The following is a 26,427-nucleotide window of genomic DNA, read 5'->3' as shown; positions in this document are numbered from 1 at the left end:
GCCTCTAGGAGCAGCATCAAGCTTTCCTTCAGAGCCATCCCTCTCCCATCACACACCTCCATAGAAATGCCAGTCAAGATCCTGGAGTTTTCATGGCAAATGGATGATGTGCACCCGATACCAGCTCAGCCTTCAGAATCTCTCCTTTGATGGCATATATAGAGATAAGAACTTGCCTGAGAATGCCACCAAGCCCCCGCCCCCCAGCTCTCACAAGTTCCTCTATCTTAAAACCTGGTTGGCCAGCCACTTCTTGGATTCTAAAGCCTCTCTATCACCATGGAAACAGGTTCCTGTATGCTTAGGTTGGCAGAGGTGGCAGTTGAGTCTGTCACTTGTAACCAAAGAGTCCTAAATGATGCTACTCCTAACTCCCTACAGAGATCTTGCCCTCCACTGGCTGCCCTTACCACCTCCCTACTTCCTATGTAATTCTGGCAGAGCCATTGAATGCCTTCATCACACACACACACACACACACACACACACACACACACACACACACACACTCCTATGTACATCATTAACTTATCCTAATGTTAATAATGCAAGCATGGTATTCTTGGTATTATTTTGATCTTTCCAATGTAGAAAGAGAGCCACAGAGAAGTTAAGCAAAGTGTTCAAGTCCACAGAGATAGTAAATAGTAGAAACAATATCCCAGTAGGTCTAATTTCTGCTTCCATCAGCAAGTGAAGCTTATTGGGCCATTTCTCTACTACTTCGCAGATCCTGGGGTGCCCAAAGATCCTTATCATATTCTGATACAGTGTGTTGGGGACTTTATCTCCTTCCTTCCCTTCTTCCCTTCCTCTCTCCCTTCCTCCACCTTCCTCTTCTCCCCATTCTTCCTTCAGTTGTAAGTCACCTCTAAGAAACAGTTTCTATCAACACAACAGGCTCACACACATGCACATCTTGAGTAGAGTCAAAGGGTTCACAAGGCAATAGTTACCCTTACAAGAGCAACTCAGTGCAGTTTTGTATTCAGAATCATGTACTTTCAAAAATCCACCTGTAGCCACCAGATTGATTTCCCAACTAACTACTTCATCTGACTCTAGGCTTCAAAACTCCTGCTCTATTAAAAAAAAAAAAGCTGCTTAAAATGACACTGGTTTGCTTGCCCAGTGTTTGCAGAAGGAGGCGGGGCCAGCTTGATTCTTTAAGGTCCCAAATGATTTGTTTACTGCAGTTAATGTGGGGTTTCCTAGGCCACGCCAGGCTGAGGGGGAAAATTGGGCTCATATTCATGGCACAGGCTGTTCCTCCTCTTTCTTCTGCTTTCCTCCACCCTTCCTGGGACCCACTTCTGCAGCTCTGAGGATAGCCAGAGAATGCTACACCCTTGCTCCCAAACTTTGTGCCCTTCTCTTTGGCTCTGGCTCCCAACTGGGGTTGAGTTGCCAGTTCCATCAATGGCTGTGGGGTTTGGGCCACCAAGGTTGAGCAGCTCCTGGAGCAAAGAATCCAGTGACTCTGGTGACACCTCCGCCTTGGCCCTGGATAAAGCTGTTAGTTGCCTCACATCTCTGTAGCAGCCCATTACCTCCACTCTGTGGAGTTGTTCCTAGCATCCACATACATCACAGTGGTGTCTCCTCTACACACGCTGGGGGGGGGGGGGCTTTGGGGGGGCGCTTCCGAGGAGAGTAGGATGGGAGGCCTAACCAGCAGCATGCCTTCTTGTCTGACCTCAAGTCTCTCAAGACTCCCAAGTCTCTCCTCAGATTCATTTCTAGAGCGTCTTGCCACAAAGGCTGTCAGCATCCCTGCATGGCATGGTCTAAGCTGTGCCTGATCTTGGTGGGCGTTTTAATTGAATAAGGAATTTTCGAGTCTGGGTTTTAAATGCCATAGAAAAAGAAAAAGTTACTGTCTTTTCAAAATGCCCATTGTGACTTGTCCTTAGTGTCGTGTCCTCCCCCCCCCAACCCCGTCCTTTCCTTGCTTGAACTGACAAACTGAGCTGAGCAGCTGCAAGCGAATGGTAGGGATATAGTTTCTCCCTCCCATCCATCATCCTCCTGGCTTTATGCAGACTGCTTGGCTGTCTGGAAGCCCAAAGCTAAAGGGCTTGTCAGTCTTGATAGCTGGTTGTATTTGGGAGGGAATATCCTGTTTGACCACACTGATTGTTTGAACCAAATATTTCCCATTGTTTTGCCCCCATGTTTAGTAGTGGCTCTGTCAATAGGTGTCTGTCTGTGCAGTGGCTCAGTAACTGGGTTTCCCCATCAAATGCCTTTTGCTGGGATTGGATCCAAGGTCCCTGAAAATTTCGAGGTCATTGTTTTGTAGTTACACAATTAATTAGAAATCAGGGAGTTAAGAAGGCGACTATTTGAATAAAATGACTCTGCATAAAATTTTCAGTGTAATCACATTATATGGAGAGAGAGAGAGAGAGAGAGAGAGAGAGAGAGAGAGAGAGAGAAGGAGATCCCATTAGGAACTTGCAGAAGGATTCAATTTTTAAAAAGAAATTGAACCTGTGGCCAACTTTTAAGTGACACATTACTGTTTAATTGAGGCTTGCACACAGGTCTGGGTTTCTAAGAATGGTCTCTTTCATCCCTTTCCACACAGTTCTCAGTGGAACAGCAGCACAGTCCACTTTAAAGTCAGGACTTCTCTGAGATGGTCTTTTTGAAACACGCACCAGAAAAAATTACTGCTTAAAAGTGCATACGCATCCTATGGCTGCTCAGAGCACCCTAGGCTTTGCATACTCTGTTCCCTCCTCCTGCGTTCACTGCTTCTTCTGAGAACTGTGCCCTGACTGCTTTAACCCAGGCAAGTCCCTTCACTTTAGGACAACCTGAAGTTTATTAAATGAATACATGATTACTGTAAATAGGCCATGCATTATGGTATTGCTCCTTCAGCACTCTGTTTGCCCACCCTGTGCACGGTGAATGCAGGGCCTGGCTTTCAGCAGTTTCTACTTCTAGGGAGCCTTTAACCCTCTAGAATCATCATCATCATCATCATCAGCAGCAGCAGCAGCAGCAGCCCAGACTCCTATTCCATGAGAGAGAGAGAGAGAGAGAGAAGGACCATCACCACCCTCCTCTCACAAAGCCAAAAGAGGTAAAGGAGCATGTTTGTTTGTTTGTTTGTTTTTAAGCCAACAAACAAAGGAGTAATTGGAGTCAGCCTAAGGTCAGCTAAAAGAAGGGAGAGAGTGGCAGTTCACAGACCCCTGATAAGGGTGGGTTTGTTTCATCATGGCGCAGGCACTTGGACGATTTGTTTTATACGTTCAGTTTCAGAAGCAAGAAGAGGAGGGCTTGTGCCTGACTTACCAAAGTGGCCGAGCCACCTTGAGGGATGCAAACGGACCTTCTCCTCTGCCGCTCTAAGGATATCTTCACCCTCTTGGACTGGACAACCCCACACCAAGACCAAGCTCTCTTGGTTTTGTCATTAGAGAAACTTCCTTTTCCAAGGGAGTGTCTTCTTCCCTAGGATTATGCCAATAAGAGCCTGTGGTTTTTATTTGATTCCCATAGTCATGACAAGGCCACCTCTCCTAGCATCCCCATTGTACAGGCGGGATACTCCCCTGTATGTAAGAATCAGCTAGTTTCTGGATGAGCTGGGATCTCAAAGCCCGGTCTCCTGCTTACTCTAGCATTTCCCCCCACTTTATCACAGCCTGCTGGGGTGAGCCAGGCCTGGTCTCAAAGCCCCAGGAAGCTGGAGTTGGCTGCCTCCTGCTGGCAGGGAGTTCGGTCCAGCCTTTGGAACGAACTCTGCCAAGGAAGAGAGAGCAAGAAAGGAGGAGAATGGATTATACACAGAGAACACTTACAATTCTGTCACCTCCCTCATCGTGCAAGAAAGAGTGGGCTGTGCATGGTGTGTGTGTGGGGAGGATTACGAAAATCAATAATTCATAATAGTTGAGTGTCAGAAAAATATTCGCTCACATACATTCCTCTGAAATTGGCAGTCTCCATGTGTTCGCGGGGGGTGGGGTGGGGGGATTTATCATTCAACGGTGGCATCAGCCAGGTGCAGTCTGCAAGGGATAGCACTGTTTTAGCTTCAGACAGAGTTTTCCTGTAACTTCATTTTCCCAGCCAAGCCTGGCCCCCAAGCTAGTTTTTCTCATTAGGTTGTTTGCTGCACGAAGAGCAAATTCCCAGAGGTTCCCGAGATTGCCCACATCCTATGCTGTGATGACTGCCTCGCCGCCCGCCCACCCACCCACTAATAAGACATAATGCCGTCCTATTTTTGGTAACAATTAAAGGGCCTCCCGGTGAAAGCAGAAAGCTGTTTATTTTCAGTTACATCACTTCGCTTGCCTTCGAAGACTGGTCTCTCTGCTCAGTGTTTTCCGTGATGTGAGTCGGCTCTCTTCCTCCAGCAGTTGGCTCGCGCTCTCTCTCTTGTCTCACAGCACCTCACAGGTCTCTTTCCCGGAGCGGTGCACTGCCTGAGCGAGGGGACAGCTCACGAAATCAGCTGGAGGTCCCTGTTTTGAAAAAGCAGAGGCAGAGAAGGGTGGACTCCTATGTGACCTGTTCTTAGAGCGAGACAATCAGCAGCTGAATTCCAGAAGCCCTGTTCATGTGTGGGGATATTTTCTCGACTACATGGAATCACACAGAAGCAGAAGGATGGGAAATGCCTGCATCCCCCTGAAAAGAATTGCCTATTTCCTATGCCTCTTTTCTGTGGTTTTGCTGACTGAGGGGAAGAAGCCAGCGAAGCCAAAATGCCCTGCTGTGTGTACTTGTACCAAAGATAACGCTTTATGTGAGAATGCAAGATCCATTCCACGCACCGTTCCTCCTGATGTTATCTCACTGTAAGGCCCGTAAGCATTTTGATGTCTAATTTACCATTTTAAAAATTCCAGCTGGTGGATTGGGGGGGTGTCTGTATGTATTCTGAGAGGGGCATGGAGCAAGAGAGAGAGAGAGAGACTCAGATTCCTCTCGCATGCTTGGCCATTTGACAGCACTAACGTTTTGCTGTATTTAAAAATTTGTGATTTTTTTGGTGAGGTGCTACTGAACATGCTTTAGTGAGCCCCAAGCCTGGGCATTTCTTCTGAGGCACCTAGAGCAGGCTCATCTCTCTTGCTTCATCTGACTGGGAAGGGAGAGAATCATACTTTATAAAATAGTGTGGAAATAGCAACTGTTATGGTAAATCGGATTAACATAAGGTCTGTTCTCTCTGTGTGTGTCTCTTTGTGTGTGTGTGTGTGTCTGTCTGTTTTTGTATGTGTGTTTTGTTTTCTTTCAGATCCTTTGTGAGATCTGGTTTTACTGAAATCTCCGAAGGGAGTTTTTTATTCACACCATCGCTGCAGCTCTTGTGAGAAATATTTATATCATGACTATTTTTAATATGGCATATATTTGGAAGAGCCTTCTAGTAAAATGAGCTTAATATTATCTCTGTTGCATGTGATGATGTTTCTGGAAAGGGTGAGATGATCAGTAAAGTGGGAGGTAGATAGGGTTGTTTGTAACTTCACAGCCACAATGTGGGCTTGTTCTTGCATGGGTAAATTCACTAACCTGTGTTCCTGTCCACCTTAATGGCTGTTTATGAAGTTGCTGGGATGTCACAACAAGAATACTGATTTTGATAGTCTCACTTTCAATTTTAACTTGGGAACTTGGGTTATTTTGCGCTAGAGTTCTTAGATTTGTCAATACAGAGCCCAGTATAACATATGTGCTCAAGATGTTGTCTCTCTGGGATCTGGAGCAGGCTGCTCCTCTGTATGATTTACCATGTGGGGAGAAAGAGAGAGAGAGAGGGAAAAAAAAACCACCCTTGGTTCTTTCTAGGTAATTTCTTAAAACACCAATTCTCAAGAGACTGCTTTCTAATCTCATCTAATTTATAACTAGTTTCCTCACAGTGAGGGAAAGACGATATTAATATACCACATACTCCTTGCTCTATGTTTTGAGTTGGCCACAAGGGACCCACATATTCAGCCCATGCCTGAAAATATTCAAAAATAGCACTGGACTAGGAAATCAGATCTCTTCACAGGCATAATGAAATATAATGAAATAATTTGTTCTGACGTCTAATGTTCCACAACTGGACTCTAGTTCTTAATGGGGTATCACATGAGGGTCAAAGGGTCTCCCACGCTCCAGAATCAATCTTGAGTTGCCAGACAGACACTTCCAAGGCAGACACAGTCAACTGTCAATAGACTGGATTTGAGGCATCTTAACTGTGTGATGAAGATACACTTTTTTTTTTTATTTGCTTTCTAGATTTGTTTTTGTATCCTTGCCTTCCTTGCTTGGCCGTTTTCTTGAGACTCTTTATACACAGGCAAACAGAGTGGATTTGATATTGGAGGAGCCTGTGTTCAGATCTCACCACACCACTTGCTGGAACTTTGTCATGTGGTCTTCTGCTTCTCTCGACTTCCTTATCTACAAAATATGACATATTTTGAAGTATTGTGGTCAGAGAGAAAAGACTTTTTTTTTTTTAAGAAAGGGTCTCCTATAGTTTGTGTTGTCTTTGCCGTACAGCCCAGCTGGGCTGGGCTTCTTATCTTCACCTTTCCTCCCCACGGCTGGGATCAAAGGCGTGATCCACTGCCTGCAGCTTTAAATCAAGCTCAAGAGGTGGCATATTGGACGTGGCAAAGTCTTACGTGTTTTATAAGTGCTCCAGCTTTAAATGTTTGCATCCGGACCAAAAAGCTAAAAGTTACTTAACATATTGTGTGGTCTATAGGAAATCCCAAAACTGGTTTAACTGTTTCATTGCATTTGCAAACTTGATCAGGTGTTTTGACATTATATAACAAGGTTCGATAACATCCTTCCCCTGGCTAATGCCTTTGAGTGACCGGCAATTAAGTATAGAATTCCTAAGGGTTTACCTGTTTGATTAAAGGAAATGTTAAGACGTCAAAGAAAAAAAAACGTAGAACAGGTTCTTTTTAATACCGAGAGGGACAATATCTCTAAACCTGGGATTCTTCCATAGAATGTGCTGATCCTGAGAAAGCAATCCGTTGTGCTTATGCTGTTTCTTGGCCATATAAATAAATGACTTGTTTAAAATGCCTTTTTTTTTTAATGTGCTAAGGTACCTTGTATAATCCAGTAGATCAGTCCTTAAATTTCAAGACTTCTCAGTCACCCAGTGCTCTCTCTCAGCCTGACTCTGAGTGGACATTAGCTGGGCACTGAAAGGCTGGCCTGCACTCTACTTTGTTTTTGTTGGTTGACGCAGCCACGCTGAGCACGGATGCCAGGCAATGCCATAGAAATAGTTACCAGGTGCTGCGGGGTAATGTGATTTCATGTATTTAGACTCACAGAAGGAAGCCAAGGGACTGGTTTTAAATAGCCCACACTGAGTGTGTGCATGCCCCTCTGTCCCATACTCTGAGTTCCTATGGAACATTCCAGCCCTTATTTCTAAAAGCAGTTCAGGTTTCAGAAATAACAAAGGAGCCAGTAGTGCTGTCCTGTGTGCCCTTGGTTACCTCATATTAGCTGACCTCAAAAAGGTGGATTTGGCCACACAGAGCTCATGCAAAAACCATCAGATATCAAAGTTTGTCCATAAGTTCTAGGACCCTGTTTCTAAGGACTTTGTTTCCCATGCAACCTGCTCATTGTTCCCTGCATCTTTATATTCACAAGAAAAAGCCAAATGAAATCCTTTGCACTGAGTAAGAAAACAAATGGCTCTGTCATGCCACAATTGCAGACAGAAAGTGTCCTGTGGACAGTGCGGCCTTGTACTCCAAGAACCCTACCTGTTACCAACCTGCCTTTGGAACAGGAAGACCAAGGGACCACCAGCCTGGTGTGGGATTGGCAGTGAATTCTAGACCATAGATCCGTCCTATGCCTGTGAAAAGAAGAACTTTAGGATCAGTTCTCTTTGATCTTTGTTGAAGGCAATTGGTTCCTTGGTTTAAATAGACTAAGACATGTCTGGTTCCAGCTAGGTGTGGTGGCGTGCACCCCTGCAATCCTAGTAGTACTTGAGAGGGCTGAGACAGAAGGATCTAGAGTTTGAGGCCAGCCTGGATTAAAAACAAGGAGGGGGCCTATGATGGGCCATTATTATAATCTGATATTGTGGTCATGGTCCACAAGGCTTCTTCAGTCCTTCCATAAGAGGGATGGTAAGGGCTGCGGCTGGCTGTGTTGGAGAACAAAAAATAAAATAAAACCCGCACCCTGCTAGAGAAGAGAGAAAAATTAAACTGATCCAATAAAAGTTTATCAGATCAGTTCTATAAAACATTCTTTTTAAATATCCTTTGTAGAAAAAGCAGTTCCCAAGCAAATGTCGTTTTCATGTTTTTCACAGGGCCAACTTGAAACACAACCAATGAGCATGATTATGCATTCCTGTTTGCTCTCGGTGCTGGAGCGGTACTTTTAGTGAGTGCAATTTGGAGAAATGTGTTTCACACATTATGGCCCTGTTCCTTCCCAACCACAGACTGACTAAAGTCCCCAGTGGTACAGCCTTACGATAGGAGATTCAGATTGAAGAGAATAAAATGTGGCCGTGTGCCATTTTTTTATGACATTTTAATGAATTAAGGCCCTTCAACTCCTAAGACACTCCTGTTTGCTGGCAGTGACTCCCAGGAGTAGTTTTTAGTGTCACTCTCAAATGCGAAACAAAAGAACTGTACAAATTCAATAAGGCCAGAAGAAATATCCAATTTTTTTAAAAATGAGATTTGGTCTTGAGTAAAACATAGAACTTACTTTGATATGGAGATAATAGCATCTAACCAAATTAATCTCCAGTTGACACTGGATATACTCCATAAGAAGTCAAAAACTCAAAACAAATAGAAAAGCAAATAGCAGGAACAAGAAAGAAGCCTATTCTTACCAAGGCACCCCATTAGGACCTTCGCTGTCCTACTTGTTCAGAGGCAGATATCCACAGCAGAGCTCACCCTTTAAAGAGACTGGGCTCTCTACAATACGTAATAGGAGTAAAATGTGGCAAGGCTCAATGGCTACTCAAGTTAGACCAGTCAGCTTCAAGGGTGTGAGGACTCTTTCCTAGCTGGTCATATGTATGTGAACACGTCTTGGTTTGTGCCCAGCGGATGCCACTGCGGCACGTTTGTCTACGAAGGTCTCCCCCCAGCCCCCAAATTTCCCATTTCCCCTAAAATGTATAGGTCTGCAGGGTCTGATTTTTTTTTTCCTTTTTTGAGGCAGTTCTTCAGTCTAGTGGGGATGATCTTGAACTTCTAACCCTCCTGCCTTCACCTCCCAAGTGCTGGGCTTAAAGGCGAGCACCACCACACCCAGCCACCATACCCTGCTACACTGCATCCTTAGGCCACTTAGCCGAGTCTTACATCTGTGTAAACTACTTTGGTGTGAGGAGTGCTTTCACTGAGCGCGGGCCAGAAGCCTGATGGTGACCTGCCTCTCCTCCCAGCACCCGGAAGATCTGTCTCTTCCTCTTCACCCAGACCTCCTCCTGCCTAAGGGACTTGCAGGCTCTTCGAGGCCCACACCCGGGTCCCCAGCTTTCCTTCACACTCCTCTCCATTAGAGTTACCTTCTTTGAAACAATAGCTCTCTTTGTGCCACCCAAGTGCTTGGAAGGTTTTAATGGTTCCTAGGAAGGGAGGAAAGTCAGAGCACCAGAGCTGGTGTTAAAAGCACTTGGCTCTTTCCTGTATGTCCCAGACTATCAATCAGAACACTCGACCCTAGCTAGCCTCTCTCGCCCCATATACACCAGGGAGATCTGTGGGAGAATGGGGGGGGGGTCCCGGTATTAACCTGGTTTTCATATTCTATATGCCCCATAGCCACAGACTTCTAGCAAAGCCTTTTGTTTTAGTCCCTTGGTCATGTTTTCAGCCGTCTAAAGTTTGATAGACCCCAATTTCACATAAATTAATAGGGTAGAGTGCTGGCAAGTGGTTGGTCACCTAAAAGTGACCTAACACTCCCTAACACACACACACACACACACACACACACACACACACACACACACACACTACAAATGCAATGCGGTATGCAAAGTTCTCCGAAAGAGATTGCCAACACTTAGAAGCTGAGCAGCTAACCCAGTCTGAGACCCATTTTATCTTTAGCACCCCCTTTCCCATCCTCACTTCATGTTTAGCTTCCAGGGTTCTTAGCTTGACCGCAGGTGCCAACATGCCTCTCCTCTGTGAAGGGTAAGCAGTCCGTTTACCCTGTCCAGAGGGACACCCAAACGAAGCAGTCGAAAAGCATTAAGATGAGAAAATCATGAACGCGTAATTTCCTTGCTTATTTGTATCTGCTTCATTACATCAGTGTTTATTGGGGACCGAGGGGGGAAAAAAAAGCAGATAAGTACTTATTGTGGAGTTGCAAGCTGTAGCAAAACTAAAGCAAGAGGTTTTCACTGCAGAAAATGAGTTCGGAGAGTTTACTGTGCAGCAGGTACAAAGCTGGACTTTGTGAGGGACACAAAGGGGACTGGCGTGCTGTGGCTTTTCACCCCACTATGGCAGCTCCAGGTAGGTGGTGATTAATGGCAGGTGAATTGTATTTGGATTGACCCTGGCTGTATTGTAAGGTCACCCTGGTGACCCGTGATCGGAATGCTGTGCAGCTTGTCAGTGTGATGGCAATGCCAGCTGGTGGTGATGCTGTGGCTCACATCGGCAGCAGAGTTGTCGCAGGGGCTTTTCTGTATGAGCTGCGAAGCCACGTCTGTTTCCTGGTGAGCCGCTAATGTGGCAAGTGTTAATAGCTTTGTCGTCAGATGCTATTGAGTATCAGCCCCCTCTCTGATGCTTACTAGTCTTGTGATTTGGGGTAAATTGAGCCAGGATTTTATATCTATGTGCATAAAATGGAAAATACGCAATAGAGCCTATTTGCATTGGGTAGCAGTAATGATTAAAATGCATGAATGACATTGTTCCTTTAAATGAGTGAACACTGGATTTATAACAGTGGTTGATATTTTTTTTATTGAACCTATTATAGTGTCACCCTAGTGTCTGCTTGTATCATCTGTGCTCATCTATAAGGTGCTGTGGTCCTACACGTAGGTCTGTATCAGGCCCTGCTGAGACATCTTGCCTTCAAGTATTTTTTTTTTTATAGGAGATGTGGGTCATGTACCTTTAAAACAAATTTTAATCCTTTCACTTTTTCATCATGAATAAATAACCACAACCATACTTTGTAAAAACACATTAGATTTTGCTTAAAATAATTCATCTGGTAGGCTACAATCTAAACTAGGATTTAGACCTAAGAGTCTAAAATCCAATTTGGCTATAAATGGACTGTTTAACATTGGGTAGGGCACAAAATGTTTCTGGGCCTTCGAGTTTATAAGCGCAAAACACAAAAGGAAGAATGGGTTATATCTTTAAAACTCAAGTGCTAGTGGGTGGTGAGATCAATAAAGGAAGCAGTTGGGTATGAGACAACAGGAAGCAGTAGTGATGGGCAGCCCAGAGAAGACACAACTTACCTGAGCGACAGCCTTGCCTCCCGCTGATTATTGCTGATGGGAGTGTGGTGGCCATTATCCTCCTGACTTCTAGGGGAACTCAGAGATCTGGAAGCAGATTTTAAACAGGATAAAGACAGAACAAAACATGAGTTGGCGTTTGGGGACCTTCACACTACTACTTGAGGCTTCCTCCAATGTTAAAATTCTACTATGGTCTATGGGGTTGGAGAGATGGCTCAGTGGCTAAGGGAACTTGCTCTTGCAGAGGACTCAGGTTCAGTTCTCAGCATCCACATGGTTCAGAACCACCTCATAGCTCCAGTCCCAGGAGATCAAACACCTCCTTCTGATCTGTGTGGACAATGCACACACGTTGTGGACCTACATCCTCACACACATGAAATAAGTACATCTAAGAAAAATAAAATTTCAAAAGTATTTTAATATATATATCACATCCTAATTGTGAACACTTTATTATAAAATGGAAAATCATTTTGTCAAAGAAACAGATTAAAGGGCTGGAGAGATGGCTCAGAGATTAAGAGCACTGGCTGCTCTTCCAGAGGTCCCGAGTTCAATTCCCAGCAACCACATCAGGTGGCTCCTAACCATCTGTAATGAGATCTGGTGCCCTCTTCTAGAGTGCAAGAAGAGCACTGTATACATAATAAATGAATAAATCTTTTTTAAAAGAGAAGAAACAGATTAAAAATTATTATATCAATTCTCACAAACCATAAAATTAGATTGGTAGTTGAAAAAGTCCATGATATAGAATTGGCTTCATAGCTATTGTTAAAAATATGAATGTATTGCTTTCATGACACCCTGGGTTTAATCCTCAGCATCTCTATCAAAAACAAACCAAAACAAAAAATGAAGTTCCCAGTCCCCTAAATAGTGCAAAGGTGCCTAACTAGGCCTTCTGCTTGGTAGCTGAAAAGAAACAGTATTTTAGTATCACTCTCATAGGTGTAAGATCAAAGAGGAACCATTAGACCCACTTCCATAGCAAGATGGTGGGGGTTTGCCTATGTAAGGGGCAATTAAAAAGCAATGAACTGGGGCTGAGAAGATGGCTCAGTCTATAAATTGTTTGTCACACAAGCATGACGCCCTGAGTTCAAGCACCAGGACTTAATAAAATTTCCAGGCATGGTAGCTCATATTTGTTCTGGGAATAAAGAGACAGGAAATTTGGAATTTGCTGACCAGCTAATCTGTGAGCCCTAGACTCAGTGAGAGTCCCTGTCTCAAAATAATAATAATAATAATAATAATAATAATAATAATAATAATAATAATAATAATAATAATAATAATGGAGGACAATAAAGACACTCATAGCCTGGTGTGGTAGTGCACGCCTGTAATCCCAGAACTTGGGCAGAGGCAATGTGAGTTCAAGGCCAGCCTGGTCTATAAAGTGAGTCCAGGACAGTCAGGGTTACACAGAGAAACCTTGTCTTGAAAAACCAAAAAAGAAAGAAAGAAAACATCCAGTGTCAACCTCTGGCCTCTACATGCATATAAAACACACACACACACACACACACACACACACACACACACACACACCCATGCACGCACTTTTAAAAAAATCAAATGAATCTCTAAAAATCTGAAGCTAAAATGTATAATTACAAATAAATCTTAGAGAATTCCTCATGAAGGGCCGCAGATTCATCCCATGTTCCATGGCTAAATATCTCTGCTCTTCTTTCAGAACCCTCGCTGAAGCCAGGCAGTGGTAGTGCAGTCATTTAATCCCAGCACTTGGGAGGCAGAGACAGGCGGATCGCTATGAGTTCGAGGCCAGCCTGGTCTACAAAGCAAGTCCAGGATAGTCAAGGCTACACAGAGAAACCCTGTCTCAAATAAAAATTAAAAAAAAAGAAAAGAAAGAAAAAGAAAAAAAAAGAAAAGAAAAGAAAAAACAAACAAACAACAACAACAAAAACCCAGAACCCTGCCTGAAGCTTTACCAGCAACACAATAAAACCACCCAAGCTTTGCCTAGAGACAGTGGTTACTTTTATATCGTCAGATGCTGCTTACTGTGTGTGTATATATATATATATATTTCCCTTTAAAAATTTTTTTATTAATTTATTCTTGTTACATCTCAATGGTTATCCCAATCTTCCCATTCTTCCCTCCCTCCCATTTTCCCCTTATTCCTCTCCCTTGAGTGGAGAGTGGGGTATGACTTTCACACGTACTCTGGTGCCTCATATTTGACCATGTCCCCTGGAGGGGGAGACCTGGTGGCACTCAGAGGAAGGATAGCAGGTTACCAAGAAGAGACTTTATACCCTATGAGTATATTTCCCTTTTTGTCTCATCATCATGACCTTCCACTGTGCAGGTAATTTTCTCCAGAGGAAGGACTAAGCACAGAGGGAGTACTAAGCCCTAGGAGAGCCAGGGAGCCCCCTCAATGTCTGTTGAACACCTATTAAGCAGCAAAAGTAGAGTTGAAACCTTTCCATTACTGTTAAGCACTTCTGTCTACTTCCTTCTGACGTGAATAATCTTGGGAGAGTTTGACTTTGAGTAGCTTTTGTTCCCCGAATCAAATCCCCCCCCCTTAAAGGGTCAACCTTTGCCATTAACAAGGTTATGCAGGGGAAATGTGCCCTGATTCCTGGGGACAATGACTGAAAAGGAGTTTCAGACGCTCTCTGAAAAAGTGGCAGCATCGCTGGCAGGGACTTCCCAGTTTCCCTAGGTTCCAGCCTCATTTGTATGGGCAAGCTCTGCCCTCCTTGCTTGAAAAGAGAGACAGACAAGTTGACAGACAGAGAAATAAAGTAGTAAAAGAAAAAGGGCCTTCTTCTTCGGAGTTACGTCATAGAGCAGTGTCCTCTAACCCTGTGTCCAGGGGAATGGCTGTCCCGCAAGAATAGAGCTGTGTGCTTGAGTGAGAACAGTGGCAGGCTCCATCCTCGCTTGGCTGCTCGTGGCGCACCTTGGCATGCAAGACTCTGTAAAGTTGTCCTAGTCTCCTTAGCCTCCCCTAGAGCACGGTTCTATGGAACATCTTTTGGAAGTGCCCACACACAAAACTCAGTTATTCGCTTGTTTAATTATACTTTACTTTATTCTAATGCAGTGGTTCTCAACCTTCCTAACGCTGCGATCCTTTAACACAGTTCCTCGTGTTGTCTTGACCCCCCCAAGCATAAAATTATTTTCATTGCTACTTCATAGCTGTAATTTTGCTGGTTGTGAATCATAATGTAAACATCTGTGTTTTCTGATGGTCGTAGGTGACCCCTGTGGAAGAGTCATTCAACCTTTCAAGGGGTTGCAACCTACAAGTTGAGAACCATTGCTCTAAAGAGACCACCTGGTGGCAAAGCACAGACAGGTCACATCTACTATTCTGAAGGAGAAATGAAGCCATCTTCTCCATAAAGGGATGACTCAAAATGGTTTCGTTGGAGTCATGCCTCACCAGCAGTCTATCCACCATGTCAGGCAGCTTGGCACATGTCTGCCTTTTTCTGAGGGACCTCCAAGTAGATGCTCCTGGCGCAGGAGCATCTGCTCAGTCCTCAGGCCTCAGAACATGAATGTACCCTCAATTTTTTTTTAAACTAGGGTGACTTTTCTCATTATTGTTTACTTTGTGGCTGAACTGGCTCTGCCCCGGACACATTACATGAGATACTCTGTATAGATAGATCTCAGTGATTGGCAGGTGCTGCTACCAATTACATTGGGGGAACCTGCATGTTTAATTCCCCCTTTGAATAGTCACTATTTAAGGGAAGAAAGGACTTGCAGAGCTGAAAAGGCCTGATTAAGTTCTTCAGCCCGCTCTTCCTAAACTTAGTTGCTGTTTCTTCTGTCTGTGACCCTCTCGTTCTGTGGAAGGTCTTGGGTCAGAACACCAGGGGATACCTCCCAGGGAGTGCTGGTTTGTGGGTAACTGGGCAGAGCTGGTCGGACCAAGGTGAAGCAGCTGGTGGCTGTGCTCATAGACATTAACCAGTCCCAATGGGACAATCATGCTGGCGCCTGGAATTCCAGCTGTACCACTTACATGTCTCACATTATTTTTTACCCCTTCTCACCTTAGTCTTCTTTATGTTTTAGGCGGAGACATAAAACGCACATTGGACCATGCCTTTGAGCGTTAAAAAGATGTCAAGCTCTGAAAATGAGGCCTGGTACAGATCAGACCTAAGATAAAATTTAAATCACCCTTGGTTTCCAGGGAGATAGAAGAGGATGCCATGTAGGCACACAGAGAGGGAGCTGGGGCTAGCTGCGTCAGTTTCTAGAAAGAAAGCATATTTGATCATCCTGAGGTGACGGTATATAATAAAGGGGCAGACCTGTGCCTGGAGAACTCTCACAGATCTGAGATCTATATTCTAATTGTGGCCCATCAATGACAAAACGAAAAAGAAAAGAAAAGAAAAAAGGACACACGCCAGCCTCAGTTTCCTCATCTGTCAAAAATGGAATAGATTTCAAGTCCCCAGACTCCCCACCCCTATCCCCGCTTGGTTACATGGAACCACATTAAGGTTCTTTGTACCCAGTCCTTATTGAAAAGGTGGCAGACTACTTAAGGATCAGCTGGATTACATTGAAAATATTTTTCAAGGGTGAGAGCCAAAAATAACTGTCAGATAATATGCTCTTCAGCAATGCTTCCCGTTTTAGTGCCTCTCTGTCTTAAGAGCATATTTAAAAATATTCAAATGTAAATTATTCATGTGGCACATGCACTCAGAACATTCAGGCTTAGCTGACATGAATCACCAGCCTATCGTTAATTATTCTTCAGCCAGCCCTATTCTTTTGGATAGTGAGCGCTACTAACAACCGGAGAGTCTGGATTGGTTAAGCGAGGCTCTGAGCACATTGACAAGTTCCTCCAGCTGTGCAGCCACACCTCGCAACAGCTGTAATGTGTGAGGTGTGTTCTCCTTAATGTATGTATAGTACACATACGCCCAGACCCATAAGGACCTGGGTATGTGCTGCGAGTTTTCACACACTGCTCATGAATGCCTAATAGCCTGGACCGTATGCATCAGTCTTAGCTTAGCTGCCTTCTCTGGACCCCTGTCTCTCCCATCTCCAGTGTTTTCTTTGTGTAGATAATCCCTAAGAGAAGCACCCAAGACATGCTCATCTCACAGGATCCTGGAGGCTCATCCAGGGAGTTCTTTTTGTTATTATAATACCTATTTTAACAGAGAATGAGCATATTCACCTACTTATTATATTAACATACGATCATAAGCGGCAGACACAAGCTTTGAAGCCTGGTTCCCATCAAAGCAGTCTCCAGGTGACAACCAGTGTCACTGCCGGCCCCTTCTCTTCTTCATTCAGAATGGTCTCTACAGGGGACGGATTGTGAGGAAGAAAGAGTTTCCTCAAACGTGCCTCCTCTGTTGCCGCGAGAAGCTGCTCCAGGTGAAAGGATGGAGACGGGCCTTTCATGGGCCCGTGACAATTCTGATGGCAGTCAAGATATTCAGATGGCACAGAGGGTGTGAGTGAATGTCATTGGGGCCCGGGGTCCTGGTACAGGGGCCAAGAGAGCAGTCTGACTTGGGACAACAAGACTTTGTCAGCAGGCATTACACTCTCCCATGTTACGCCATCTGCAGGCAGGTCTCCATCCCAGCTTACATGCCCACAATGCCATACACCTAGACTCATATGTCTTTAGAGTTAAAAGTGGCGTCTGAAACTGTCTCATCCAGCCCCTTGCTTTAATAAGGTACAGAGATGTGGCGTGCGTTAGGACATGCGGAGGATTTATGGCCACGTGGGAATCAAGACCTAAGCTTTCTGATCCCTCTGTGGTGTTTCCTTCATTGGCTTTGGGAGGAAGAAACCAGGGCAAAAACCTACTTCTGGGTTCCATATGCCTGACCTGTCATCTCTCTGAATGGGCCTTGTCTCTGGCTCATCAGCTGCACCTCGGCCAGCCTTAGCCTTGGCTTCCTATAGCCAGAGCTTTCCTCTTAGGTCCCTCCCATTCACTTGTCTGCTGATGAGCCCAGGCTCTGTTTTAACAAGAGTTCCCTGGCAGCCATGTTGCTTACACTTCTCCTTGTGAAAGCTGATCTTAGCTTTAATCCAACAAGGACCTCTCGCAACCCCCACATGTCCAACAACCTTATGACCACGGAACTACAGTGTTTTGTTGATTAAAAGCTCTGCCTTACTCCTATAGGCAAGTACACACAGGCAAGTGGGAAAAGAGAATGCAGCGTGGGTGGGCGTCAGGATATAATACATCAAGTCATATCCTCTGGCCACAGTGTACATTGTCAATATACTTATGAAGGATTATGTTTTAAAAGGCGGTTTGAAAAATATTATTCTAAACTGGGCATGGTAACACACACCCACACGTTATATTATAATTAAATATGATTATAATTATAAACACAATATTAAGGAAGCAAAGACACATGGATTTTTGTGAGTTCTAGGCTAGCCAGGGTTATATAGTGAGACCTTGTCTTGAGAGAAAGAAAAAAAGAAAGAGAGAAGGAAGGAAAAGAAAGGAAAGAGAAAGAAAAAATATTATTCTAAATAATGCTTAAATAAAATATGTAATTCAAAGCTTATTATAAATCAAAATTGGCTTGATATTTTACACAGCAACGAAGCCATACTTCTAAATGTTTTTTATGTTTATACAAAAAGGCTAAAAATATGATTGAGTGTTAAAATCAATAAATACCAGAAGGAACTTAAATAAGGAATAATGAAAAATAAAACTGCATTAAGAAGCAGTGGATGTAATAAATAAATCCAAAATTTCACTATTGGAAGGGAAAAAAACTAGTGAAATGGTAGCCATTTGTTAATTACTAATGAAAAATAGAATACTGTCTGGGGAAGAACCAAGGAAGTGACCTACTTCACAGTATGCATGGGGCTAGGTCCCAAGTGAATCAAAGGAGTCATGATTTCATAGGAAAAAGGTGATAAATTAAGTGTTACTGAAGAGGTGATGAAATAGGACTTTCTGTACTCAGAGTTGGACATGTGATTTGCAAAGCTTGCATAAAAGCTAGGCACTTAAAAACATCCTTCATCCATTAGAAATCTACTGTAAACCTATCCTATAGAAATAGAGGCAGGAGAGGTGTCTGTATACAAAGGTGATTGTGGTACATAGAGCCATAATTTTCATTAGACAGCTACAAATAGTATGCCACAATATAAAACTCAGTATTCCATTAAACTATTTTTCCTTATATACTTATTATGTATACAGTGCTTTGCCTACACATACACCTGCAGGCCAGAAGAGGGCATCAGATCACATTATAGATGGCTGTGAGTCACCATGTGGTTGTTGGGAATTGAACTCAGGACCTCTGGAGGAACAGTCAGTTCCCTTAACCTCTGAGCCACCTCTCCAGCCCCTGGTTAAGCTATTATTATTAAAACATCATCATGAGAAAACGTCCATGATCAAATGAACAAATGGAAAATATACAAATCAAGTTGGGGTGCTGTGCACAACTGTAATCCTAGCACTTGGGAGGCTAGGATGCAAGGATCACAAGTTCAAAGCCAGTCTGGGTACAAAGTAAATTCTAGACCATTGTAAATTGCAAGGTGAGCCTTCCCAACCCACCCCCAAATTCTGAAACAGAAAAGAAAGGGGGAAAAAAGGACACAGAACAATTCATAGCTTTTGTCAACTTGATAAACATACACAGGTAGACATCACATATGTGATATTGTTATATATATATGCATATCAGTGTGCATATCTGGATAGTATGACAACAATGTTCTTCTTTACTTTGCAAGTTTCTTTATATTTTCCTAAACTTCTATGAGACATTTATATCATATGCAAGTTGCATTCAAAAATTTTAAATGTTCTACTTTTAAAAATTCAGATTGATATAACATCTTGAGGTGACTTTGAAGTTACTTAGGTTGATCATTTAATCCTATCTCCTAAGTCTGCGTGAGGTGAGCCATGGGGTGACTACTCACCAGAAGAATGCTGTCTCGTTATTATGTCCCCTGGGCCCCATGCTAGGAGGCCTAGGGGACACGAGGAAAAGGTGTTGGATGAAGAGGTCTTAGGTCTTGTGATTTTTAACAAAGCCTTGAGTGGTTCTCTGCGTTTCACTTTCCTCCTGTCAAACAGAGCGCCATACTGGCTCTACCACCTTCACAAACTTGTTCTAAAGCTTACAGGAGATGCTCCGGCAGGAGGCTAGGCAGTGCAGAGTCTTATGAAGGCAATAGCTGCCATTTTAAAATGAGCCAGTGCCTGCCTGGGATTGAGAGTTGATCTATGCAGTCTTTCTAAATCTCTCTCCTGGTAAGAAAACATACACTCCCTTGGTTTCAAAAAATAAATAAATACCCACTCCTCCCACAGCTTGTTTCACGACATATTAAAAAAATGCTTATCCCTTGAGAAGAGTTAGAGAGGTCAGGGTACATCTCTGATTTACAAAAACTAGTGGGAAAATACCTAGCTTTTTCCTTCCTTAGAAAGAGAGGAAGTGGCAGAGACTTCAGCGGTCCTTATGGGATTGAGGCAGAGGCAAACCTTTCTTGACCTCTACAAACTGGGACATCTCCTGGCAGGTCTGTTGGCCCAGACCTCTGATCTCTGCTCAGGGTAACAAGGCCATTGATACTATACATTGGTCCCCCACAAATGCCTCCATGACACTGCTATTGTGACGATGTTTGTCCCATCTGGTTTATATTATTTCAGACTCTCACTATGTATATTTGGGGGGGGGGGGCGGCGACAGGGAAGCCCACATTCCTTCCACGCCTCACAGCAACTGCTGCAGGCATCAGAGAGTTCTTGGTCACCACAGGTACAGGGGGCAGGGGCAGGTATTGCAACTGACCTGGAAGCTTCTGCTTATGTACCCTGAAATGCAGGCAGCCATGCAGGGCAGCTTTAAAATAGCTTGGGCCACACTCCAAGTGTAGGATTTAGCCAGTATCCTTGAGAGTGGGAAAGAGCTGTCAGTATTTTTAGGCTCCTTGGGTGATTCCAAGTGCAGCCAAGATTGAAAAGCACTGCTGGGATCTGACACAGCTCCAAGCATCCTCCCCACGCAGGCTTCGACACTCTTCCCTTTGTGAGGGCTCCTTATGTGGTCAGTTCACGTGTGGTCCTTGCACACACTTCTTAATGGTCATTGATCCAAGAGCTCTCCTTTAGCTGCGCTGCAGGCTGACTTTGTCTTTCCGTTGTCAGTTCCACAAACCAAGGAAGACTATTATTGTCTTAGGCAATACTACCATCTTGAGCCATGCCACTTGGATCATGGACCGCTACCCAATCTAGGAATTGGCTACACTGAGGGGAAAAGCTAAGTCCTTCTTGCCCTTAAAGTCCATGGAAAGTGCTAGAGGTAACATAAAATAAAAGAGCCATTCTGCTCTGCCCCAGGACTGAATGAACATGCACTAGAACGGGCACTATTTCTCTTAATAGAGACTGTAGGCCACTTGATATATGTGATTTAATCATGGATCATAATATTGAAATAAAATGTATTACGAATACTATTAAAAATTAAAGATTTGAGTTTTATTTTCTTTATAGAATGTGATCTCTGCATGAGTCCTTTCAAGTTTATATTGAATACTAAAACGAATAACTGCCCAAATACATTTAGAGCACATGTATCATTTTACAATCCCATGTTCATAGAAACCACTATTAAAAAGCTATGATACTCATTATTATCTCGGCCAGAGGAATTTTTTTAGCTTTTATATGAAAATTTTTTTAAGATTTATTATTTTTTAAGATGTATTATTTAGTATCTGTCTGCATGTATGCCTGTGTGCCAGAAGAGGGCACCAGATCTCATTACCGATGGTCATGAGCCACCATGTGGTTGCTGGGAATTGAACTCAGGACCTTTGGAAGAATGGGCCATCTTAACCTCTGAGCCATCTCTCCATCTCCCTCACCCCCAATTTTTAAAATTAATTTATTTTATGTGCTTTGGTGTTTCGCCTGCATGTACATCTGTGTGAGGGTGTCGGATTCCCCAGAACTGGAGTCACAGTCAGTTGTGAGCTGCCATGTGAGTCCCGGGAATTGGATTGAACTGGGGTCCTCTGGAAGAACAGCCAATGCTCTTCGCCTCCGAACCATCTTTCCTGCCTTATGAGAAAAAAAAATTAATTGAAGTGTAATTATAAACAAAGAGAAGGACACCATCACACAAGTACTACTTCTCAATTGTGTTTGTTTATTTACAAATGAGCATCTTTTGAGTCCAGCACCCAGGTTAAGAAACCAGCCGTTATTATTAGCCCTAGACACCGTCCCTGTGCTCCCTTCAGTTAGAACCACCCTCCGAGAAAAGCCACAGCGCTGATGGCTACCTGCACAGATGTGCTCAGCTGTTTTTTGTTCTTTCTATGTTTACCATGTAGGATGCACTGTATCAAGTTCTGACTTCTTTCCTTAGAATGTTTGGCTTGTACTTATAGGTTTAACCAGAGGGTTTAGTCTTTGAAATTTAGTTCAGCAGACATTTTTTTTCCAAACCAGGAATTGGGATAGAGTTGGGGATATAAAAAACAAAACAAAAAACAAAAACAAAACAACAACAACAAAACAAAAAACAAATAAAGGCAAATCTTTGCTCCAAGATTACATTCAATATCATGATCCAGTAGTGACTAGAATATAATGCAAAGTGATGGCCTCTTTGCTCAACAAATATTTGCTCCATATTCACAATGAAACAGCATCACAAAGTCTAGGAATAAATACTGAACAGACCAAAAAAAAAAAATTCTAGAAGAAATCCTACCTTTCATCTCTGTGGCATGCATAGGCCTGCTCAAGCCTTTGGGTGTCAGCTTACCTAGAAGTAAGGCTGAGGCTGCTTTCCAAAACCATAAAATGAGAGGAGACAATTACCAGAGCCGTGATGGAAGTCATGAACCTTGGACTTCGTTTTAATAAGCACAGGCCGTAATGTGTGTTTGATTAGTTGCTCTTGGCTTCTCAGGGTCCAGTGAATTGAGTAAAAAGCCATGGCATTAGAGGAAAGAGGGGTTAGAAGTGAATCCAACACCACTCCAGGATTGATAGCTTGGAAAGACACAGACGAGGTCACTTCACTTCACTTGGCTGGCTTGTCCTCTGCCTCCATTTTTTTCTTATGGAAAAAAATCTCAAGTCTCTAGAAAAATAGAGCTGATCACAATAAAACTCACTTACCAGCTCATGTCTAACCGGCTCTTGATTACTGTATCAAATAAGCTACTCACTTCAAAATACTTCTGAAACTAAAGTTTGGCTTCATCTCCTTAGTTAACGGGCTCAAAGCAATTATATTTAACCACCACCCTCCCAAAGTAAAAGTATCACAAGATTTACTAACAGGATTATCATATCATTGTTATTAAATTGCCTGGTACACAATCATATTATTTAGCCTAAAAAAATACTCTTTTTTAAGGTTTCAGTCAGAAAACTGGCAAGTTCTCCAGAGTTCAACAGGGTGTGGTGACAGATTGGTTGATGTCCTTTTTTTCCCCAGTGATTTTGAAGCCAAAGCCCTGTGAATTTGAAAATGCCAATAGATTTGTCCAACTAAAGTGTTTCTTTTAATTATTTAGTTATAAAATGGCCTCAGATGCCTCCTAAGTGTCCTCACTTCCCATCTTCAGCCTCTTCTGTTTTCAAATTATTGAAAAAAATTTTTGAACAGGCAAAAAGTTGATGTTTGCTGTTTACGACCACCATCTATACCTGTTATGAGCTATCACACAATAATGAGGCATGGAGGTACATTTTTTCCCCTACGGTTCCTGATATTTGACTCCTAGTAGTAATCACGAAATAATGACTAGAGATCATTATTTTGGCCTGTCAAAATATTCTAGATGTTTCCAGAGCGTGTTTTCACATGAAAACGATCACCAGTGTCTTTGTCATAGGACCATAAAAATTTTGACCTGGTTGTATCTGCTGCCTGCATCTCAAAATGCTTCCTGGGGCATGCAGCACCTCGCCTGAAGAGAGGGCTGGGGTTTTCTGTATAAACAACGCTACAGAAAATGCAGACTTACCTGTGTCAAACGTCACCTGTTTCTGTGAGAGGTGAAAGCATTGGACAGCAACAGCGGACAGTTTAACTGTTTTCATTGTGTCCTTTCTCTGGGCAGGTTATTCACATCGAACTCCTTTGATGTGATCAGCGATGATGCTTTTATTGGTCTCCCCCATCTAGAATATTTGTAAGTAAGACCACTCCCCTCCCCCAACCACCCCGAAGGCTGATTCAGGACAGGTTCTCTTCCGTTCCTATAGCTAGCTGACCAATAAACAAACAAATAAATAAATAAATAAATAAATAAATGTTGTCACCTCTCTGCAGATTCATAGAAAACAACAATATCAAGTCCATTTCAAGACATACTTTCCGGGGACTCAAGTCTTTAATTCACCTGTAAGTATAAGTGGGTCACCATTGTTTTTCAAGATTTTTTGTTTGGCTGATTTGGGTTTATTGGTTTCTGCAATCTTGGGATCAAACCTAGAGGCCTGGCACAAGCTAGGCGAGCCCTCTGCCGCTGAGCTGTAGTCCCAGCCTTGATTTTTGAGCTCACGAATGTAGGGTGGTATCTAAGGCTAAGGCACCCGTTTTATGAGGGCCCATGAAAATTTAAGAACTGAAGTTCTTTCTGTGCACACTTGCCGTCTTCCCTGTCATATATCAGCATGTACTCAGGAAATTGATCGTGATTACTATTTTTAGCCCAGATGAAATATAATTAGAAAAGCAGTCTATGTAGAGAAATAGCATGACTGAAATATCCCTTATGATCTGCATCATCACTCACTTGACGGAGAATTGTGGGTTGGCTGTATCCTTTGATATTCACTGCTCTTTTTCACTGTTTAAGTCCTGACTTCATATGCACTTAAACCTGACGGAGCCACAGGCAGTCTCTATGTAGTGCTTGAACAGTCTATTTTATAACTGAAATACTTAATTATTCAGCGGGTGATTAGAGATACAGCAGTCATTCTTAACAGGAGACAATTCTGTTCCCAAGGAAATGTGGAGAAATACAAGCTGTGCTTGCTTGTCACAATATGGGCGTGGAACCAGCACCCAGTGGGTGGAGGGGAGGGTGGGATGCTCCTAGTTAGTCTGTAATGTGAAGGGCAACCTGTGCAGCCAAGGATGACCCAGGCTGGAACGGCACAGTGAGGAAGAGAAAAATCCCAACCACGTGAACCACATGCATTTCTTCTTTCTTCTCCTACATATTTAAGACAGGGGGCCAGGGAGGTATATTTAAAGAAAATACACATTAGACATATAGCATCCACTCATGTTAAAGATTAAGAAACAGTTTGTGATACTAGAAACTGAACCTGGAGCCTGGAAACAAGTATCTCACCGCTGAATTGCATCCCTGAATCATTTATTATTATTAATTATTGTTGTTGTTGTTGTTGTTAATTTTGCCACAGCATCTTACTAAGTTACTCAGGCTAGCCTTGAACTTGCTCTGTAGTCTAGACAGGTCTTGAACTTTCGATCCTCTTGCCTCAAACACCCTCGTAGCCAGGATTACAGGCTGCACAACCAGGCCCAGACCAGAAGCAGAATCTGGATGGGGAGACACGATTACTGAACTGATTCCTTACAGAACTATAAAAACATCAACTCAGTCGTTGGATTGCACTGGCCATTCCATCACTCAATGGCGATTTCTCAAATACCTAACATGAATTCCATCTATGCTGACGATGTAAGAAATCTGTGTGTCATAGTCATTCTGTTAGCCTTGCCCTAACCCCACAGTTCATCAGCCTTGCTCTGCTCTAAGCCCTGATAAAGCAGAGGAACACTTGCCCTCTGAGCCTACACTCTAGTGTGCCCATGGGGTTACCTGCTCTACCTACTAGGCCCCATTGTCTCTTGCGGTTTGGATTGCAACAAGAAGATGATAGCCAAATGTACTTTATAAAATCCAGTGCTGTCTTCCACACCTTCTATGCAGTCATTACAATACAAACACCCCTGGGCGTGGGGGCGCACACCTTTAATCCCAGCACTCAGGAGGCAGAGGCAGGAGGATCACTGTGAGTTCGAGGCCAGCCTGGTCTACAAAGCAAGTCCAGCATAGTCAAGGCTACATAGAGAAACCCTGTCTCAAAAACCAAAAAACAAAACAAAGCAGCAACAACAACCCAAAAAAAAAAAAAAAAAACCCAAACAAAATTCAAACACCATTTGCAATTCCCTTCCTGTCTGGGGTATATTATGTGACAATGACTATATAACAGGATGAATATTCAGTTTTTTTTTTATCATGGAGTCTAGTTCCTCAGAATGTCTTCCAGACAAAATTAAATAAAATAAACACACAAAAGGTGAGGTGGATATTCATTACCCCATGTGGTGGTTTGAATGAGAATAATCCCTACAGGTTCAAATGTTTAAATACTTGGTCCCTAGTTGGCAGAACTGTTTGGGAAGGATTAGGAGGTGTGGCCTTGTTGGAGAAGGTGTGTTACTGGGGACAGGCTTTGAAGTTTCAAAATGCCCACATTGTTTCCAGTTAGCTCCTTCTTCCTCTGTTTGTGGGTCAAAATATAGGTTTTCAACTCCAAAGCCATGCTTGCCTGTGTGCTGCCATGTTCCCTACTATGGTCAGACGGTCTCAACCCACCAGCTTTTGAAAAAAATGACACAGAGACTTACATTTGTAATCCCCAACAAGGCAAAATTATCATCATCAAATATTTTTTCCTAAGGTATCTGAACCTGAATCAACCAGCAAAATAGCATCCATATAATGATAAATTATAGAGTTATTTCTAACTGGTCATGGGATCTCTTTATAGCCATAGAGGAATTGCTAAAACACTTGACTCTGGGATCCCTTTGATGAATATACACAGCATCCCA

At 43.1% G+C, this 26,427-nt stretch overlaps 1 protein-coding gene across 2 annotated transcripts in view; it reads left to right on the top strand.

The window, feature by feature from the left end:
* The first annotated feature begins 4,480 nt into the window (after nt 1-4,480).
* The window catches only part of LGI1 (leucine rich glioma inactivated 1), a 45,299-nt gene continuing 23,352 nt past the window's right edge, over nt 4,481-26,427 (top strand). The window contains exons 1-4 of one of the 2 annotated variants that reach the window (XM_084771710.1): nt 4,481-4,823; nt 5,267-5,338; nt 23,666-23,737; nt 23,878-23,949. In XM_084771710.1, the coding sequence (XP_084627836.1) occupies nt 4,609-4,823; nt 5,267-5,338; nt 23,666-23,737; nt 23,878-23,949 (431 nt within the window). In that variant the 5' untranslated portion in view covers nt 4,481-4,608. The remainder of the gene's footprint in view (nt 4,824-5,266; nt 5,339-23,665; nt 23,738-23,877; nt 23,950-26,427) is intronic. The other variant, XM_084771711.1, reaches the window with a different exon arrangement.

The sequence above is a fragment of the Acomys minous genome (genome assembly GCF_964271855.1).
Source record: "Acomys minous genome assembly, chromosome: 2".
Lineage (NCBI taxonomy): Eukaryota > Metazoa > Chordata > Mammalia > Rodentia > Muridae > Acomys > Acomys minous.
This window is presented reverse-complemented; position numbering and strand designations above follow the sequence as displayed.